We start from the raw sequence: 21,202 nt of genomic DNA on the forward strand, positions 1-21,202 counted from the left end.
ACTGAATGAAAAGTGACTAGACATGCAGATGTCCTTAAGAAGGACCAGCAGGAAGTGGTGAGGATATTTCAAACGTAAGAGATATACATGTATCAAAATAGCAGGAGACTATATCCCTTTCTGGTAAATACCAGATGGGATTCTAAAACAAGACAAAGTCAGGAGCTATGCACACAGAGCTGTCAGGGTGAAGCATCAAGTGCAAAGATACAAACTGGACTGTGATTCGTTTAGGGTTTACTTTGTTTTTAATGACGTCAACCGGAGGACACGTCTTATGAGCGCTGGTGAGCATGTCTGAGTGCTGGGGCTCTCCCGAGTCGTGGTTGTGGCCCAGAAGGGGACCTGGTAGTCACAGCAGCTCCAGGCCAAAGGGAGACAGCTGCTAATGAAGGGCCTGTCTTCTAATCCCTAATCTAGATTTTCTTCTATTATCAAAATCTCAGGGGTTGAGTTCAGAACAATCTGGGGCTTAATATTTCAATTTTTGGATTATCTGAAAATTCCTCCATGAAAAGAATTTCTCTGAACTTGGATTCATTTAAGATATTTTTAACAACAAGAGCCCTGCAGGGCTCACAGATAAAGAGCAACAAATGTACCACTCATTAGCGGCATCATAAATTAGGCTTCCTGCCTGAAGTCTGATGTCTGCTGAGAACCCAGGTGTGTCTTCACATGCACAGGCTCTGGGCTTGAGCCTAACAAATGCAAAATGAAAAGGATGACACGACAGAAGCAGACCCATGAGTCTCATGCTGTGTCAAGACTACGCAGTTACCTCTCCCACCAGGAAGGTGAGAAGGAAGCTGGTACCTCTTTCGCTATACAAACACTTCTGAGGACCAACAGAAGATATGGTTGGAAACTTTACTTTTGGTTAGAATTGATAATTAGAAAACAATTCCTGGAAAATGACACAGCTAGTAAACATCATATCTTCAAAGACAAGATCATTTGGGAAACATCCTCACTATCTAGTGTTAAAGTTAGAAAAAGTGGGATATAAATGAGATTCCCACTCATTAAAAGAAACCAACCACACCCACATCACAGATGAAGACACTGGAATGAAGATGTTAACAATGACCATTTGGGGCCATGGAATCAGGTACAATGTCTAAAAATAAGCCAACAAAGGCTTTTTTTTATATGATACGAGGGAGAAGACTGACGAGGATGTTTTTCCTCTTTACGCGATGCTGGGTCTAGAAGCCACAGGTCAGCCTCTCCTCAGAGAAGACAGGCACTGTCTGATTACTTCATGCTGAAGGAGGGTGCTGGGTTTTATGGCCAGACTCTGCATCTTTTTCTGTGCACACTTTTTCTGAAGGAAGCAAACTCATCTTGAAACCAAGTTAACTTAGCTCCTTGTTGGGAGGTTTTAACATCTGAATTCTTTTAAAGTTTGGCACTTGATATGAAAGATGTATGTTATAAAGACAGATGTTTTACTTCAACCTTTGATAAAACTGATTTGTTCTGAAGATATAAGTGGTGGACTTACCCAGAAGATGATTAGTATCTTCTCCATTGGTCAGGGTCATACTGTCTACTTCCTGCACCAAATAAATATGAAAACAAAAATTAAGAATTAAATTTCTCTAAAATTCAAACAGAAAAAATGGCGCATTTCTAAGTATGTATGAAAACAACACCTGAGTTATATTTGGGGCCAGAACTTTATTCTCTTTTCAGTTTTGGCCACCATAATTAATCCATTAAAGTAGGCAGCAATTAATTAAGAGGCAGCCCTGTGAGTGGAAGGAAGCAGCGTCAAACCTGCTCCCCTCAACTCCAGTTCTAACTGCCTGCACTGCGCCTGCACAGTCGCTGCTGTCAGTGAAGTCTGGAAATGGCCTTTCACGTGGAAACGGCTCGTGGGACATTCTGCTGAGTGCGGAAAAGCGCGAGTGTGGTTCCCTCCGCAGCAGAGCCCAGGGCTTCCTTGTCCCTGCCCACGGGGCTGCTGCCCACTTTCCGCCGTGCTCATGGATGATGGGCAGTCTTGTCACTCACACCCCCAGGAAGGTAGCAGGAGGCCACAGCAGTGGCCAGAATGAGGTTTCCAGGCCCCACCCTTGTTATCACAGATGATCGGAGGCAGCTTTACAACAGCCCAGGCCTCCTACAGAATTACCACAGAGAAGTGAAAATCCGAAGAAATCACAGGCAAATTTGTGGCTACTGACTGTGGAATTTAACACATCATTTCTCACCAACAGCATGGAAGAGGTTAAACCATTCTCACTTTAGCTGCCGGCTAGCATTTTAAAAGTTCCGAAAGCTTTGATGTTCACCCCCTTAGTGAGTGGAGGTTCACACCTCTGCTGGTCCAGGGTCCCCACCCCTAGTTCACTGGATCTCAGCCCAGAAAGGTCTCACAGGCTTGTGATTCTCACCTCTCTCGGACAGCCGGGCCCAAATGGAACGGCTCGCCTCTCATCAGGCCAGGGGGCGGCCGTGGGAAACCTCCCAACTTCTGGGCAGTAACTGAATACTCTCATTTTGAGGCATTCTTAGTTCTTCACCAATAGGAAGAATTTTGCCTGTTAACTCTGCCCTGGAAATAGTGACAACTTTCTGCTTGGACTACCTTAGTATCTCCAAAAAATACTAAAACAGGAGTTCAAAAGTAGACAAAGCTCAGCAAAAAATGTGCTGGCCAAGTGAAGATGACATAATTCAATCATAGCATAAAACTGAAAAAGTGGATTACCTAACCTGGAAAAACATATTCCTGTCCCGATAAAAGACTTTATGTATATATATGTGTGTATGTGTGTGTACGAAACATATTCTATACGGAAACATCTGCAATTAGGAAACATGCGTGCACTGCAGTAACATTTTCTGAGCACTCTCCATGTCAGGCAACATGCAAGTGCACACACTCCAGCTGTTTATGTGTGTCCTGTCAGAACTTCCACCATCCCACTCCTCAATCCTGAAGTCTGACACCAACTCAGCACTCACCACCTCAATTTGCCTCTGACCTGGGGCCTCCCAGAGGAAGCTTTTCAGCCCCAGCCCTCTGGCACTGGCACCCCTTGACTTTGGTGTGGCTACTGTGGCCCCAACAGAGCAGGGGTTTCCTTCAAAGACCCCTTATCAGACGTATGTGCTGGGTCTACAGGGAAAACACCTCCAAGGCACTGGCACCAGCTCAGGAACCACTGACACCTGAAAGAGGAGTCGCAGCTGCACCTCTGGCCTCATTCCCTGAGTCGATGGTTCCTTAAGTCCACGTATCGACCTGGGTCCTGTGACCTGCACTTGAGGTTTGGTAGTGAGACCTGCAGGGCCCAGAGCTCAGGTCACTGGCAGAGAGGGAAGAAGGGGAGAGACAGCACGTTTCCCCGGGGGCCTCTGCTCTGCCAACGTGCCCGAAGCCCGAGACCAGGCAGGAAGATTCAGCAGACACGCATAGGCCTTGCTGGCAAGCGTCCTCGACCCCTCTCATCAGCCCAAGGTGGTGGCAACACCTGGCCTTGTGCTACTGCAGGTGACCACCTTTCACCCTCCTTCCCCCAGACCCAACCACTTCCTTGAATCATTCCTCCCAGCACCTTAAACCCCGCCAGAGCAACGAGGAGCCCCTCGTTCTCCAGTCACCAGCTGCCTGCCAGCCCTCTGGTCCAGTCCCACTGGGACACTGCCGCCCCCAGCCTCCCAAAGGCCCTCAGCGTCTGCATGTCCCCGTCCTTCTGCACTGACCTGCTCACTCTCAGGCTTGCGTCCGTCCACTGCTCTCTTCACCGACACCACTCAGCCTGACCTCAACCTCCACAGGGCCCAGTCCACACATGTAGGATACGTGAACACGGGCAGCACCTGGGCTTCCGGACGACCAGCAGGGCTCCGGCCACTCCCCAGGGGGCCAGCCGTCAAGTGGGGTCTCAAGAGGAAGATTCCTCCCCAGCAGGGAACCAGGGCTGATGGTGAGTATCTATGCTTCCGCCCTAAGGAAAGTCACTCTGTTTTTCTAATCTGCACAAGGAGAAATTGCCAGACACTACTCCTGTCTGCCAGCAGAATCTGAAGAAACTTCTTTGTTTACCGTAGATCCAAGGAAAACTGTTTCTCCTTCTTCAATGTGAACATGCTCCTGAAATTTTCGCCATCACAAGCAAGTAAGGACGAAGCCAACATTCACGACCTTCTCTCCCTGGCCCTTGGCCGGCAACCCGAGGAAGCTTTGACCAGGTTGAGGGCAACGTCCTGGAGAGAACTTGGTGTTTAAGCAATGGCTTCTGGTCTTGTGGTCAAGTGATGGCTTAACTCATACAGGCCAAGCCTGCACAGTCAAGCTTTGCTTTGTTTCCTTCATTTTATTTTTAAAAAACAACTTTAACTGAGGTATAGTTGACTTTGTTTGCTTTTTAATAGAAAAACAACTCTAATATAACAGATCAACGTAAAAATATTAAGAGAAACACTAGAGTTAACACCAGGAGAGGAACAAGATCTAAGAAAGGACAACGGTAAGGGCCACCAGAGGCCGAGTCCATCGATACTTTCTCTCCAGCCCTCACCACAGCCTGCAGGAAGAGCCCGGCCCCAGGTCAGAAGTCAGGGAACAGCCTTAGGGGATCTGTGATTTGCTCAGGCTAGGCCTCTGGCAGGTGGTGGACCCAGGTTTCGAGACAGCTTCTGCCTGTCTGGACCCAAGTGAAGTAAGAAAAGAAGGTCTGTAGCGTGTACTATTCTACAGCCTTCAAATTCAAGGACGCACCAGGCCCAACGCCACCCGGCGTGGGGCAACACGAGGCCTGCACCTGATGGTGCGTCCCAAGGACAAAGGTCTGCCTCTTACACACTCTGCAGGGCCACTGTCCCAGCGTGAAAAAGCAGCAGCAAAGGACCTCGGGGCTCAGAGCTGGAAGGACACTAGGGGTACCTGGGCCGGACACCCGATGATGAGGCCCAGGGGTGGTGGAGGAGCCATCCGAGATGACATGCCCTCTAGAGGACCGCCTGGTGTCGGCCAAGTGCTCCTTCGCAGGCACCCGAGGTCACGGCCTCTTCCACCTGGTGCCCGTCTCAACCTGCAGCCTCCCACCCGGGGTCACCCTGGCTCTCCTGACCCCTGAGGCCCAGCAGGAGGGAGAGGGCACAGGCCTGAGCCAAAGGGGCGAGGGAAGGTGGCCGTTCACAGCACACCAGGCCCCGACAGGGAGCGCAGGGTGATGCGGGGAAGGGGGACAGCTGGAGAGGCGCTGGCAGGGGCCTGTCTCCTGGCTTTGGGAGCGGACTCTGGAGGGAGGGCTGACCCTGGCCACGCCGGGCCAGGCAGCTAAATATGGCCTCCAGCTCCCCCGCCCTCCACGCTCTGCTGGGGGCCTGACTCCAGGGGGACCAGCATCACACTCGTATCTGGAGTGGGGGATCCGGGCCGCCACCCAGCTCCAAGCCTCGAGGCCCCAGGGCCAGCACCGAGACCCAAACCCAGTTAGAACCGCTCGACATCTCCTCCCGGCTCTGCACTGAAGGCCGCGGGCTCTGGGCACGTGGATGACAGGCTGCTGGCTGACGGCTGCCCCTCCTGGCATCGCCCTGCTCAGGACACCAAGGGCATCTTGTTTGGCCCTCGCGAGGGGAGAGCGTGGCCGGGGAAGGGCCGCTCCTGCTCCCCCACGGCTGCAGGCCCTGCTGCGGCCCCCTGCGCACGGCCTTGCCCCTCTCCTCGGACCCCTCCTCCTCGGACCCCTCGTGTAACCCAGCGGGGAGGGGGGGGAAGCCCCGCCTTTTTCCTTCCAGGCCTCCGCATAACTGTCCAGGGTCCTCCTTCTCTCAGAAACACCTTCCCCCTTGTTCCCCTGAGGAAGGCCCATCGTTCTCAAGAGTCAGAAGCTGAAATTCTGCCTGTTTCCAAGCAGTCCCACTGCCCAGCTAGAGGGGAATGGGGCTGACGGATGAGTGCCATCGGCAGCGTGGCCCTGCGCACCACGCAGGTGTGACGGGTGGAGAGCCCCCCAGCTCGGTGTCTGAGGGGCTGCGCCCTCGGCCGTGAGACCACATCACTGCTATCACCTTCTGAGTCCAGAGCGTACACAGACCTGCCTATGGTCCTCCGGGTGCCCTGTCTGCGACTGAGTCAACCTCAGCACCTTCTCGCTGTGAAGTCATGGAAAGGAGGTATTTTCCCTGCTCAGTGACATGGCACTACGTGATCGTTCAGATGACTTAGCTGGCACTGGGCGGAAGTAAACCCGTCCCAACAATGGACCAGGGATTCTAAGAAGATGGAACGTTACTCACTTTGTTCAACCAGCTTTAGGTGACAGTGGGTGGCGCCATTTGTGAGGGCAGAGACTGCAGGTGAAGTGAGCTCAAAGGAACAGCTGCAGCAACTGCGAGTCTAACTCTGGGAAGCTTTCCTCTCCCCCCAGGGATGGGCATTTCCGAAACGGTCATCATAAACTCTGGCCTCACGGAACCGTACAACGGACTCCTAACATTAGGTAAGTGCAGATTCTACCAAGAACCAGCGGGAAGAACTCAGCCCCCCACAGGCCACCGCAGGACGAGCAGTCCACACACAGCCTGACTTGGAGTCCACGTGGCCACAACCTACTAAATTCATCTTTATGCGTTCAAACCAGGTATCTGTATTACACACGTAAGAAGCAAAGGATTCATCTTACTTCCCAGATCACACTGTTAAGGCTCTTATGTATAAAAACCAAGTCACAGGGCTTCCCTGGTGGCGCAGTGGCTGAGAGTCTGCCTGCCGTTGCAGGGGACGCGGGTTCGTGCCCCGGTCCGGGAGGATCCCACGTGCCGCGGAGCGGCTAGGCCCGTGAGCCATGGCCGCTGAGCCTGCGCGTCCGGAGCCTGTGCTCCGCAACGGGAGAGGCCACAGCAGTGAGAGGCCCGCGTACCGCCAAAAAAACAACCAAGTCACAGAACGTAAGGAAATGCTCCTACTGGTAGAATGCTAGTTTGTGTTCGTATTTCATTAGAAGGACGTATGTAACTGCAGCCTTTACAAGAGCCTTCCTCTGAGGAAATTACAAAACACTAGGTGTTGAACAGATGAATAAATTGACAGAAAATGAATAAAGCAGTGAGCAGAGGCACGCTAGCACCAAGCAAGGCAATTACGTCTCTACTTCACTAGGCAAAGCAATGAGATCTATCAGGACATTTATCTGTTTATTTACTTGTAAACATACAACCTATTTCCAAAACAGCTGCGAGGCAGCCTCCGGAACACTGCCGCCACCCCGCCGGCCTCTTACCTGGCCCCTGGTCCCTCCAGTGCTGTCCTTGGCCAGACCGGCTGTACCCAGAGCTCATCCTGTGGGCGCTGGATCCCTGTCGGCCCCTCCGCCCTGTGGGGACACGTGATCAGCACGTCAGCAGCTACCAGACGCTGAACTCCAAATGGCAGTCGTATTTAAGAGTAGAGCAAGGTGACCCTGGGCTGGCAGCTGCCAAACTTCTGACGTCCTTACCATCACAGGGAAAGCCCCTGAAAAGTGCAGACGCTGGGGCCACGGCACCACGGCCGGGTTGGGTCAGGGCTGCACTTAAACCTGTTCCTAGGAGAGTCTGTGTGGGGGACGAGCAGGCTATCTTGTCAGGTCCCTCAAAGCAGGGCAGTAAGTTCTCCTTTCTGCCTCCTCGGGCAGCTGCCCTGGGCAGTGGCCACAGGCCCAGGCCCGCACTGCTGGCCACCAGCACGCGGGGCTCTGGGACACGGTGGGCTGCCCTCTCCTCCCAATTCCCCGCAAACTTCATCGGCACGCAATCGGCTCACTCTAAATTCTCCTTCTAAATTCCTAAACCCTGACGCGTTCTCTGTTTGTCTCTACTAGAATTCAGTACTAGCAAGTCTAAGTACATATTTAAATGTGATTCTAAACACTACCTTGGTACCTCACACTATTCCATAAAGAAAGGAGGCCAAGCCTGCCCGGCACCAGCCACAGGGGCGAACCAGCGCTCTGAGCACACGGGCAGGTGGCTCCGTGCTGGTTCAGCCCCGCGACCCCTGCCCTCCATGCACACTCTTGCCAGCTGAGGACAGGGAGTGGCCTGAAAGGCACCGGGGCAAGTGTCAACGGCACCAGCTCATCCCAGGAGGAAGAGACAGCGGCTGGGTGCAGGTGACCGAAGGACGCTGGGCTGGGGCCAAGGGGCTGGGCTTTGCCACTGAGAACCTGTGTGGTGTTGGCGAACCACTGGGGCCCAGGGGAGTGAACCACAGAATATCAGGCTGTATTTGTGAAGAAAATGATGACATTGAGGACAGAAAAAAGGAGCAGTTTCCAAATCACGTCAATTGACTCATGATATCTGTTGAAACCGTTTCTTCCATAATCTGGAGTAACTCGACAGGATCACCCAGGTCTGCCATCTTATGGACACTTCACCAGAAAGAGATCACAGTTTCCTGTCTGTATTAGGAGTGACCGTACTGCAGCATTAAACTCTGTGAAACCACAGGCTGTCTTAGGGCTTTCAAGAAAACTTGTCACATGTACAGTCCTCTTAAGCCTGAGTGTCGGACTCTGAAATGCAGAAAGAGGTTCAGGCAAATCCCAGTGACTACTGCAGCTGACAAAGCCTGCACCCTGCCATCTGCATGTCTGCAGCTAGCCTGTCACTGCTCTGCTAACAATCTCACCAGTGACGGGAATGCTGGTGCGGCGCTCACAGGGCAGGCGGCCTGAGTGACATGCTGCCAACAGATGTGGGGAACAGGGGACATGGAGAGAACGCTGCCTCTTTCTTCTGCAAGGAATAAACTTTTGCTCTGGGGTCTCATACGCCGCCTATCTCCAGACAGCTGGAGAAAGGTAAAGGATGGAGCGGGCGTGAGGCCAGGAGGGGCTCTGTCACCATCAGCAGTGGGGAGGGGCCGGAAGCCCCTTTACACAGCGCTGACCGGCAGGAGCTGGACGCGACCCGAGGCACTGACCTCATGGCACAAAGTCTCTCAGAGCGAAACGTGCAGGGCTGGTGTGAGCAGAACTCAAGACAGTCTGGGGGAGTAGGAATTTGGGGTAATTCTCTATTCCATCAAGAAGAAATGGGGCTGCTACAATTACAGGTACAGATCCTACCCAAACGAGGACATGAGAACGTGATTAAAATGAACTCAACACAATAAGCTACTGAACAAGATGTCTGACTTCACTGATAAACAAAGAAGCACCCAATCAAGGAGACAGGCTTTTTCATCTATCAAATTAGTCAGAAAAACAAACTTTTAAGTGGCGTCAAGAATGCAGGAAACAGGAGCTCTTAATCCCTCTGGTGACGGTGTGAAGTGACCATGTGCTTTTAGAAAACAAGTTGGCAACATTTATCTAAAATCCAATTACATTTGGATCTATAATTCTGTGAACAACGGAACTCTATCCTAAGGAAACAACACACAGAAAAGCATCAAGTATAACAAGAAAAAACGGAAGCTCGAGGCGGGGGGCTACGAGGCAAAGGCAGTGCGTGTGGTGGTGGGGATTCCGTTTAAGGGGAGCCTGACCACCGTGACCACGATCGTGCTGGAAGTCAAGGGCCGAGGAGAACAGGGCACACGAGCATTCAGAGTATAATCATAATGAGACGAAAACACAGGAAAACATCTGTCAAAATCTGTTACCTTCAGGAGACAGAACTAAAGGTTATTTGGGTTTCATTTTTAATTATTTTCTTTATATTCTAAATGTTTTCTCATGTACTTTTATCATGAGAAAAAATAAGTCCAAACCTCTGTCAAATAAAGGCCCACCAGCCCCGCGGCGTGTGTGCTTCAGGGCCTCCTGGCAAGGAGGCTGAGCCCCAGAGGAGGGTCCTTAGCTCTCAGCACATGAACCCTTTGAAAACTCCCTCCTAAGGGACCAGAACTTAAACCGCCCAGCAGCACGCTATCACCTTAATTTTGTTTCTTCTTCCCATTTTATCAGCCTCTCCTTGCAGCTGCACGTGGCAGTGGGGCCCGTCCCGGGACCCAGAGGCTGGGGCCCACCTGAGTGGTGTGAACGCCAGTGCCGCCTGCTGACGATGGGTCTGTTCTCCTTCATGCAGGCCTTGCACACAACTGACTTCAGGGCATGGAATCTGGTGAGCCGGGACCTCTGCAAACAGACCAGATGGGGCGGAGCAGTGTCAGACACAGGCAGGCACTCGGGAGACGCAACTACGTGAGTGAACTACACAGTATACTGTGCTCAAGGACACTGCAGCGGTGCGGACGAGCATGGCTGCAGTTTCCCTTCCACACTGCAACTCAGCAAGCTGTTCTCAGAAACTGAGCTCCTGCGAGCCCTGGAAAGGCGGCAGTGGTACCTACACCTTCTCTGTCCCCTGCAGGGTATACAGGCGTTTCCAAAAGGGCCTTCAAGTGCTACTGTGACATCTATGGCCCCAACACACAATCATACCTAAAACATCCATGCCGATAATGTGTTATCACCTCAGTTCCTCTTGGTTGTAAGACAGTAAGTGGAAAGAGCAAGGCCACAGACAACGAGTTAACACGCGACCTTCCCTCCCAGCCTCGTCTGTACTATTGAATGTTCGACCCTATCTGCCCTAACTTGTTTTAAAGCAGTGAGTGTGAACTTGTAATCATTTTGTACTTGGTCGAGACATTGGGAAGGAAAGGAGGGAGGGGTCCGTGATGGGTGATGTGCAGGCCATGAGCCTGGCCTGCTGTTACCTTCCACTGATTCGGTACGAAAGCCACACTTACGGGACACTTTTGTCAGTACTCTGCTTTTGTTGGCTGTACATAACCTCGGCTGCGTCTAAACCCTGAACACTTACATCCCTGTGACACCCTGGATTGTGTCTGTGTGTGAAGCAGCACTGCCGCCACATCAGTAATGTTTTCCATCCGATGTGACGGCGTGGAGCGCTGACCTGTCACAGACCCGTCAGCTCCCGCTGATCACACGGTCCTGGGGGTATTAACACACGCTCCAAATGAGCTTGGCCGAGGCCCGACTTGGAAATCTTCCAGGAACCGTGTAGCAGTTGTTCTTACAAAGCCAGAACAGCAGCCAGTGACCCCAACTAAACTGTTAGCCTTCAGGGAATATTTTCAAGTAACAAATCATCACCACTCCTATCGAATGAGTCTGATGTCTGCAGAGGCAGCTCTGCAGGGAACGTGCATTCTTAATTCAAAAAGGGGAAAAGGAGCGAAAGCACTCGAAAACTTAAAATGTGTAAGACTGGGTGGGATGCTGCTCGCCCACCTCCTCACAGGTTCTGGTAGAAGCTTCAGCAACGCTGACCCTGAGGCCTGAGGCACAACCACAACGGAGGAGGCCACCGGCACCAGCAGGCTCACCGACTTCTGGGGCAATTTCAAAGCCTGGGATCTCTGGATCTTCAGAGCGGACTTCTGGGGTCTGTGCCTAAAGTAAAGTGACCGTGAGGACAGACAGTGCTGCGGACCCTTTTGACCTCCAGCTGAGGACTCTGAGTTTTCATGATGCATTTGAGCAACTCATTTCAAACCTACTTTTTCTAAGCGTAAAGAAAACTGTGAACTCACGTGTTGCTCCACGAGCGCCTCTGCTGTGTACCCTTTCTCAGACTGCAGGTACTTCTGATGAAACAGCTTCCCGTCGAACAAATTCCAGGGCATGAAGTCCGACGTCTTCCAGGGGAAGCCGCAGGCACTGTTGACCAGCACCAGGGTGGTGAGGCCACGGACCAGGAGGGTACCCAGCTGCACGGCCCTGGGGTCGACGTGGTCAAGCTGTGGAGACAAGACGCACAGAGAAGGTGAGGAGGCGCCCGCCACTCGGGCAGGGAACCAGAGCCACTGCGCCCTCGGGGTGCGACCTGCTCCGCACACAGCGACACCCTTGGAGCTGCAAAGGTCAAAGCTCTGATCTGCCAGGAAGGTGACAGGATCTCAGCCTCAGGCCTACTGGGAAACTTTCTTTAAAAGCAAAGGCAAACTAAGAGAAGCCAAGACAGGGTCATTTTAGACACTGATGAGTCACCGCATCTTTAAAAATCACACTGAGTTCTGTGAACATTATTAGATATGTTTTACATGAATGTCTATCATTTAAGAATAAAATAAATGGCTTATTACTGCATAGGGTTGATGGTCTGTTACTTCTTACAAATTAAGGTCACACCCATACAAAATATTTATTCTGTTGTCAAACCTCCTTCCTGTTCTTGGACACAGCAGGGGCTCCGTTTGGTGAGAACCTGCAGAGACACCCTTCACCTTCAATCGCTCGTGTTTCTGGAATTCGTGGCCTGTGCTGACCACACACAGTGAACTGAAAGCCAGCAACTGTCCACGGGGTTTTGTTAACAAGGGAAGTTCAACCCGAAGTCTGTCGGCATCGGGTGGATCTGTGTTGCTCAAAGTAAACAGCAGCGATTTTAAATGTCATTATGTATCTCACAGAGTTTACAAAATTGAAGTAAACCAGGAAAAGGGACAGATGTTCATGCCCTTTTTTTTTTTTTTCGGTATGCGGGCCTCTCACTGTTGTGGCCTCTCCCTTTGCGGAGCACAGGCCCCGGAGGCGCAGACTCAGCAGCCATGGCTCAAGGGGGCCCAGCCACTCAGCGGCATGTGGGATCCTCCCGGACCGGGGCACGAACCCGCGTCCCCTGCATCAGCAGGCGGACTCTCAACCGCTGCGCCACCAGGGAAGCCCCATGCCCTTTCTAAGTCAGGTCTCACCTCCCTTACTGAGAGAAGCGTGGTCGTGACCCTCACGTCTCTCTGCCTGCGCCCTCACCAGGCTATCTGCCCCTCGCTGTCGTCAGCACCTTCCACTGTCTCCCTGATTTCAGTCGTCGAGCCCTCGCCCTCTGCACCCACGCACACGGGGTGCTGTCTAGAGCCGCGCTGTCCACACCAGCAGCCGGGGCCCTGGGTGGGGGTTGAATTTAAGTGCAGTAAGATCAAATGCTCCATTTCTCAGATGCACCACTTCAAGTGCTCGGGGGCCCGAGTGGCAGTGTCAGTTGGCTCCTTCCCGCCTGCCCACCGCTGGACCTTCTCCACCTCCCGCATTCCCCTCTTTGCAAAGCGCCCAGCCCCGAGGCTGCACTGCAGGCCACATGGGTCGGGGCAGGTCTCAACCCCAGGTCAGCGCACCCACCATGGCTGCTCAAGGTCAGGTGAACTGATGCAGAGGCTGCGTATTTTCTGAGTATTGGGGGCAGCTCTCTCATGAAGCACATTTTCCAGTAATGGAGTCAGTTTCTGTTCATCTCTCCAACACCTGTCTGTTTTAAAGTAAATTTTAAATGAAGTATACCACTCCGCAAAGCACAGATCCTACGTGCGCCACTTGAATTCTCAAACAAACCAGGCAACCAACGCCTGGGCCACGAAGCAAATGTCACTAGGACCACAGAAGCCCCTCTGCCCCTCCCTGTCACACCCACTGTCCCCAGAGGTAGCACTAACCGACTCCTCAAAGCAGGAACAGGCTTGCTCGCCAGTGAGCTGACGGAACCGGCTCTGGCCTCCCCGGGCTGACGATGCTGGCGTCTCCCCAGGCCGTTCACCCCTCCGTGCTGTCACACGCCACTGTATGCGGGGCTGACTGGGGATGCTGAGCCTATAAACCACTCTGTGGACAACGGGCATCTTTAAACCGTGAGCCTTTTTCCAGCCCAGGAGCGCATCCTGTCAGCAATGCTTTATGGTTGCCAGTGTGGAGACCTGGCCCAGCTGTTGATTTTTCCTAAGTATTTCATATTTTTTCTTTGATGTCAGTGTAAACACAAAAAATGCTGGGGTTATTTTTACTTGTTATTGTTTCTGTAGAATATACCTGGATTGTGTATGTTGACTCTGCACCAGCCCCTGTTAAATTTGCTTGGTAATTCTAATGGTTGCCCTGTAGATCTGGATTTTCCATATATACAATCATGCCACCTGTCAATAATGATAGTTTTATTCTTTTCTCCCAGTGTAAGGGAAGTGGTGAAAGAAGGCACCCCTGACTCGCTCCCACCAGAGTGGAAAAACTTCCACTGTTTTACCATCAGGTCTGATTTCTGTTGTAGATACTCTTTGTTGGATTAAGGAAATTCCCTTCCAGTCCTGGTCTGCTGAGACTTTTTACAACAAACAAGTACTGAATTCAACCGAATACTTTCTCTGCATCATGCGTGGTACTAACGAAGTGAATCACACCGGTTTTCAAATATTAAACCAAGTCTGTGTTCCAAAAATAAACAGTTGGTTGTGCTGAAGCAGCAGCAGATTTTCATAGGCTGCAGAATCAAAATCTGAGGTTATCTTCCAGTAACAGAGAAAGTCACATAGCAACTCTTCTTCTTCCCCAAAGAACTGGAATTTAGGGAACAAGTCAGTGCGGCAGAAGGCGGACCCTGAATCCGGACTCAGAGTTGCTGGTGAGCATGGACTAATTCCATGTGGCTAAGGTATGGCCTTACCAATAAAAGTCATAAATAAAAGCGGCCCGTATTTTGGAAATAGGATTCAAGGTGCTTTGGAATGGACAAGGAGGAGCTGAGCCCTGAGCGCTTCCTGCTGAGGTGATGGAGCATCTAATGGGGACACAGAAACCAGAAAGACCAGTTCTAACGCTGCAAAGCCTCACAGTCAATATTTTAACAGTAAACAGCTCAACTGTGTGGTGTTTATATGCTAAGGTATTAGCAGTTATGTATACATGGAGGCCAAAACCCCCAAGTCAGCCAATGCTCCGTTTCAGGCATTGCTTCACCAGAGCGACTGTCCTAAAACTAGGTGGAAATCCAGACACGGCGAGGAGAGCGCTGCAGACTCGTTACCACTCACCAGAAAACAAAACAAAAGCAAACTCTGAGTTTCTATGGTCTGAAAGGCCGGTTGGACTCAGGAGTTCTGCACCTAAGTTCTCTGTGGCTACAGGCAGGCACAACTGTACAACACAAGCCCAAGGAGGCCGCCTGAACCTTGCCGGGCAGGCACACGAGGAAGAGAGGGGCTGGTCCGGCTTTTCCTAACATCCGGCTGCTCCTCAGCCCTCCTGAGTCAGACAGGGGTCCCGCGGCTTCCGAGAGAGCTTGTTAAAGATGGTTCCTGAGGGCAGAGACCACCGAAAATGGGGCCCACCGCCTGCTGAGATCCTCCCCTGGAGGCTCCTCATGTTGCACTGAATAACTTACCTGTCCCTTCTCTTAATACTTTTCATTCTCAAAGAAAACCTTTTATTTGCTGAAGGACGCTGTCAGGGACGCCCACCTAAGCGAGTCACACTGCAACCCCCAGGCTCTCCGTCTCCAACAGGCGTGGCACAGGGCTCGAATCCAATACTAACACTCCCCCAGAACCTAGCAGCTTCCCCAGCTTTACCTTCCAACCCTCCCACCTGTGTCCAGTGCTCCCTCCTGCCGTGAAACAAGATGTGATGCTGCTCAGGGGCCAGTGGCTGGTACCTACACATCACCCACACAACCACGGGCCAGGTACCAGAGTCAGCTCAAACCCCCAGGACGGAGAGAGATGCAAGCCAACAGGCAGGTGTGTGAACACGCAGGAGACAGGGAGTCAAGCACGTGACTCGTGATGAGTGTGTCGGGGGAGAAGACGGGAACCACAGGAGCAGGGCTCTGCGTCTGTACGGAGGACGCGGACACTACCTGGTAGGCCCTGGAGAGCCACTCATCTTTAAGTGGAGGATAACACGAGCGCATCTGTCTGACACACAGATAAGCCTGTGACAACACAGCAGGGGTAAGCATGTCAGGTGGGTCACTGCAGGAGGGCTGTCCACACAGTGGGTACTTTAAAAATAGCTGCTGGATTTACGTGTAAATAAGTGACATGTGAAGGCTGTGTGGGGAAACCTACCATCTTCTGATACTACCTTAGAGGGAAAAAGAAATCAGAGGCAGGGTACCGTTTAACAAGGCACCCAGCAGTAGTGCATCCAGAAACCTCTTCTTTCTCATGACGCACAGGGGCAGGGCTGGGTTCTGGCGAACACAGGGTCACCATGAGAGACAACAGGTGCTGCCCCGAGGGTAACATCGAGGCCTGCGTGGGCAGTCGTTACACGGCTCCTGCCCTCAGCAAGCGAGATAAAAATTCCATTTCTCCTGTACATGTTTTTATCCAATGTCGTTTTTACGCCACATCTTTAATCCAGGCAAAAGTAAACTGTGTTGAGATGCACTCCTAGAATTTAAATGGACACTTGCAAGGAACAAAAGGGGAAGAGAGTAAAACGAAATAAGTGAGAAACTGGCAAGGGCTGCGTGTCATAGGATTGGGCCAGCTGCAGCACCCTGTAACATCACTAAAATACCCACAATACCCTGTGGAACTGCAGGTTTTCTGAACTCACCACACATAGAAACAAAATCTCCACCCGGCCAAAGTCAGTGGGCTTCTCGGGCGTGCTGGGTCCGGCAGGACTGATAGGCCTGCCAACCATAACCTTCTGATCTGCAGCCCCCGAAGGCGCAGGGCATGAGGAGACAGACTCTGAACACACATGTAACTTCCAACTCCATCCTGACCTACACCTAAGGTTCAGAATGGATGACCACAGATAACAAACAGGAAAAACAATTCCTACTAGAGTGCTTTCTGGCTCACAGAAAGGACCCAAGAACAGAGGAAAGAAGAGAACATGCAGCTTGGTCTGAAGTCAAGTTTTCCTTCATGAAAAACTATGTGACAGAGGAAATACCTATGGGAGCAGCACAGCTCACGTACGGCTGGCAGGATGAAGCCTGCTATTCCCACAGTGTTATCACCCGCAATGTCCACTCCAGACTGCCTCCTTGGTCCTGACCCCCCCTCTCCAGACTCAGAGCCACCTGAACACATGCAGACGTCCTATGGCTTCAAGGCTGCACTCATCTCCCCTGCCCCGTCACCTCATCTCAGGCAGCTCTTGCAGCCTCGAGTGATCCAGTCAGAAGGAAGGTGGCTCCAGGGTCCACGACCACCATGAGGTCTGCCATTATGTTTACAAGTACAAAACCGCAGAAAGGGCCCAGGACTGAAAGAATGGTAAAAGGCTAATCTGTACAAAAAATGTAGTAAGGTAATTCTAACCATAATTCCACCCTTCTTCCCATTCTTCCTTAAGGCCTTCAGTCACCTAAGACTTTGTGCCATCAATACATGGGGATAGGAAAGGGTAAAACTGCCAAGTTCCGACCTCTGACTTTCAAAAGCCTCACCCCCTGAAAACCTGAAAGACCTCCGATGTGCCCCAGGTGTGAAGAGTCTGAGCAAGGGGAAGGGGCAGGCGCGGGGCAGGAAAGGGAGGGGCCTCGGGCGAGTGGAGCTCAGAGCCCACAGGGGGACCGCCAGCCAGGCAGCCAGCGAGCTCCACCTCTGGCAGGTGGGGTCCGGGGAAGAAACTCTGCAAGGTGTCTGAGCTTTGCTGCCCGGCTGATGTGGGAGGTGAGCAGGCACGGGGGCAGCGGGGCGGGGGAGCCCGGCCCCCACTGGTAGAGAGAGTGGGCACAGTGTCTCGGGGGTGCCCACCCGCTCAACCCTGGGACACGTACCGCAACCAACGGGATGGGGTTTGTGAAAGAAATCACATTGCTGTAGAAAAAGAAACGTGAAACTGAAATTACGTCTGAGGTCCGTCTCTGCTGTAGAAAAACACATTTTATGTGAAAGGCTCTTATTCATTTAGATAAAAAGGACATCTACCAACACCACAGCGATTTATATAAACATTAAGCAAACTGACAATTATTTGAGTACATACGACACACAAGGAGGCTCCATGGAAGTTATAAACACTCGGCCTGCCCCCTACTCTGCCCCAGGAAGGATGTATTTCAATTCATTTGAACAAATACTAGCTGAGTACCTGCTAAGTTACTCAAAGCATAGGTACCAGAGAATACACAAAGATGAATAAAGCGGAGTCCCCACTCTTGAAGAAGCCACAAGCCAAGGAGTTTAAGAACAGTCTGAACGACATGAGAAAGGGGACACGTATCCAGGAGCAGTGTTACAGTAAGAGACCCTCGCTGAGAAAAGGAAGAACATGGTTCTGAAGCAGATCCTGCAACACTGGAAGAGGGATCACACAGCACCTGTGTAAATGCCAAAAACAGGTAACCAGGAGTAACTACAGGTATTTATGTGTTATTAGCAAGTATAGGTAACCAGGAGTAACTACAGGTATTTATGTGTTATTAGCAAGTATAGGTAACCAGGAGTAAATACAGGTATTTATGTGTTATTAGCAAGTATAGGTAACCAGGAGTAACTACAGGTATTTATGTGTTATTAGCAAGTATAGGTAACCAGGAGTAACTACAGGTATTTGCAGAGGAAAGAAGTCACCTTGGTGGTGAGCGCTGGGTCTTGGTGGGCATGGAAAGCTGGGGTCTGTGGAGGGCCTGCTTCACGGGAGCTGGACCGCAACACAGGCACCAGGGCAGACAGAATCAGAGGGCCTGGAAGGCCAGCCTACTTGGAAAAGTGCAGATTCTGAGCGTCAAAATCTTTACCCTGGGGTATGAGTGGCCTGGAAAGGGGAGAACAGAGGCTAGAGACAGTTTCAAAGCCAGAGTGGTGAAGTCTTAATACCTGAATGTTTGTAGTAAGAAGCAGTAAGAAGTTGTAACATCTGCTTATGATTCAAGACAAAAACAGGAGAGGGACGAAAACCCAAATGTGAATAGCTCAGATTCTAAAGTTGGGCAGTTGTGAATGCTGCCAGGCATGCACACACGGACCCCTCCTCTGACCCTGAGCGTCCGTGCACACCAACCAGCTCTCAGGTTTACGCCCAGGGCTGCTGGCCAGCTGTCTGGGAAGGGCAGAGAGCATCTATCGCAACCACCTGGTTTTGCGGCTCTGATGTGAATGCATCCACAGACAACGTGTGAGCGACTGAGCGTGGCTGTGTCGGGGATGGGCGCGGGGGGGGCGGGCTGGGTTTGGCCCTCCCTCGCTCTCTCCTGCCTGAGCGCACACCCCGGGTGTCTGGTGGGGGAGAGAGCGACCCTTCTGAACTGTTAAGGGCCCGGGAGGGCGGGCCGAGATCTCTCCCGACTCTCAAGGAGGCGTCCCGCCTGCTGCGTCGCTGCCCTCACACCCACACGTCTTCACTTAACAAGGGCCCCCAGCCCCCTCCCAGAGGCGCAGCCATTCTCCCCGGGCTCCTCTCGCCCGGAGAACCTGTCTGAGCACTGCAGATGGACTCAGGGAGGAGCCGTGACCAGCCCTCACGGCCAGTTCCCTCAAGGGCTCATCAGCCGTGTTCCCCACTGTCCACCTTACGGTCTCTTCACAACGCTCGTGCTCACCCGGAGAGACCGCATCTTCTGCACCGAGTACCAGGACGTGTACTGTGATACAAACCACGTGAAACTGGGACCGCTGCCACCGCTGGGCACCAGGCCTTCTGGACTCTGGGTTCCAGGCACCCTGAGCCCTCTCACTACCTCTCTTCCCTCCCAAAGTCACTCAACGATGTTCTGCCTGGGAAAAGCATTTGAAAGTCGTAAGCATGCCAGAGAATAAAAATGAGGAAAATATGGAAACCAGGTTTCCTACCCATTCATCTAATTTAATCTGTCTGGAGCACTCATCTCCTGTGTTTACATATCAACTTTAAAAAGTCTACTAAAACTTTCAATAGATTCTATTTCTACTATTCACTCATTCATCCAATTTTGAGCTGCCTACTAATGAAAGCATTTTTCTAAATCTCTGAATGTACTTTTACACAATCCTGTGTTTCTGTGGCTGTTTCAGTGATTTAATCAGCAAAGCATATTACTTTGATGTGCTGTAAGAATGTGATCTCAATACGTCCTCAAAGCATTTTGATTTTTGCCTATGGGATTTAAAGTGATTTAGAAACTGAGGATTTAGCAGCCAGGGCAATATTACGTAGAGATCTCTCGATGAAGACGTCTACACCTGCTTTTCACACACGCTGCGTTTGCTCCCCACTTGAGAGGTGCATGGCTGCTGGGGGGATGACATGATGCTGGGGAACCCATGTGGAAAAGGAGCTGTGGCCTCTTAATGTGGCTCCAACGCACTCTGGAGTCTAAGCCCAAGACGCAGGGCTCTGACTGAACTGCCTGTGGTCCCGTGCACTCAGCGCCAAGGCACAGCACGGCCTTCACTATGAAATGTGCTGAGCACTGGACCTTCAACCAGCACCCAACAGGAGGCAGAGAGGGTCCAGCCGTGGACCAGCCCCAGTCATCACGTGTCCAGTAAATCTTGAAACATCATCACCAGGGCGATGAGATGCTATGCTCACAGCAGACCCCTTGCTAATGTGGTACAGCTCGAATTTCAGAACAGAATTTTCCTTTCCACTAACTCTTATTTCTTTTCCTTTTAGTTCCCCAATCAAAACTGACCAAGAACTTTCCAAGGAGCCCTGGTAGTGCCAGGAAAGGTGCCAGCCACCTCCTGTAAGCTAGGCTTCGGGGTGGCTCAGATAGGTCTCCCCGAGCGCCGGGGGTGGAAGAGGTGAGCCTGGAATTTTCCAGCAGTTGGGGGCCTCCCCCTGGAAGGAGATGGTTTATGGTTTTGTTGGTTTCAGGGACCCAATGCAGCAGAGAGGAACTGACAGGCAAAGAAAGCCCCAGTGTCTCTTTGGCTCATTCCAAAAGAAGAGAGTGAATGCAAATTTAAACCGCGGAGCACCCTGGGGCGGAGCAAAGAGGCTCTGAGAGCACACAGTCTGGCTGGGACGCCAGGCCTGGGCTCCACTTGGCTCAGTGACAGTAAGCTTCATAGAGGACTTTACACAACACTCTGGGCACGTGCCCAAGTCTGACAAAACCCTGGGGGTGAGCAAGGCAGCTACATGCACCCCTTTTACATTCCTGGACAGGCATACAGGGCGCCCAAGTTAGAGGTACTGCTCACAGGACACAGCAGGAGCCAGGGTTCCTGAGGCCCAGGACCCCTCCCACCACGGCCCGATGGGCAGGATCCAGGAAAGGACGGGGGCAAGTGACCACAGGAACACACACATCATGACATGTGATACCTTACCCGTGATTATTCTCTGGCTGAGGCATCCCTATCTTAAATGATACAGATAGAAGAATCTAAGAATCCACCCTCCCCCTTTCAAGTCGCTTAAGACAGGGGACTTCACGAGTTACTTATTTGCTATACAATTCAGAATATTACTTAACTGACTCTCCCTGCTAGCCATGCACCTGCATCTCTATCTATACGCATGCACGTGTGTTCACATGGGCTGTACAAACCAAGTATGAAGGG

General features: G+C 51.7%; 1 protein-coding gene across 3 annotated transcripts in view; it reads right to left on the bottom strand.

Moving 5' to 3' along the window:
• Positions 1 to 1,507: 1,507 nt before the first annotated feature.
• Positions 1,508 to 21,202, bottom strand: part of FAM120B (family with sequence similarity 120 member B) — a 62,554-nt gene continuing 42,859 nt past the window's right edge. For all 3 annotated transcript variants that reach the window (XM_082634231.1, XM_082634228.1, XM_082634229.1), the window contains exons 7-10: positions 11,516 to 11,722; positions 9,980 to 10,088; positions 7,245 to 7,337; positions 1,508 to 1,559 (exon numbers count right to left, since the gene is read on the bottom strand). In XM_082634231.1, coding sequence (XP_082490357.1) covers positions 1,519 to 1,559; positions 7,245 to 7,337; positions 9,980 to 10,088; positions 11,516 to 11,722 — 450 coding nt within the window. In that variant the 3' untranslated portion in view covers positions 1,508 to 1,518. The remainder of the gene's footprint in view (positions 1,560 to 7,244; positions 7,338 to 9,979; positions 10,089 to 11,515; positions 11,723 to 21,202) is intronic.

Source organism: Mesoplodon mirus (genome assembly GCF_964341445.2).
Source record: "Mesoplodon mirus genome assembly, chromosome: 10".
NCBI lineage: Eukaryota > Metazoa > Chordata > Mammalia > Artiodactyla > Ziphiidae > Mesoplodon > Mesoplodon mirus.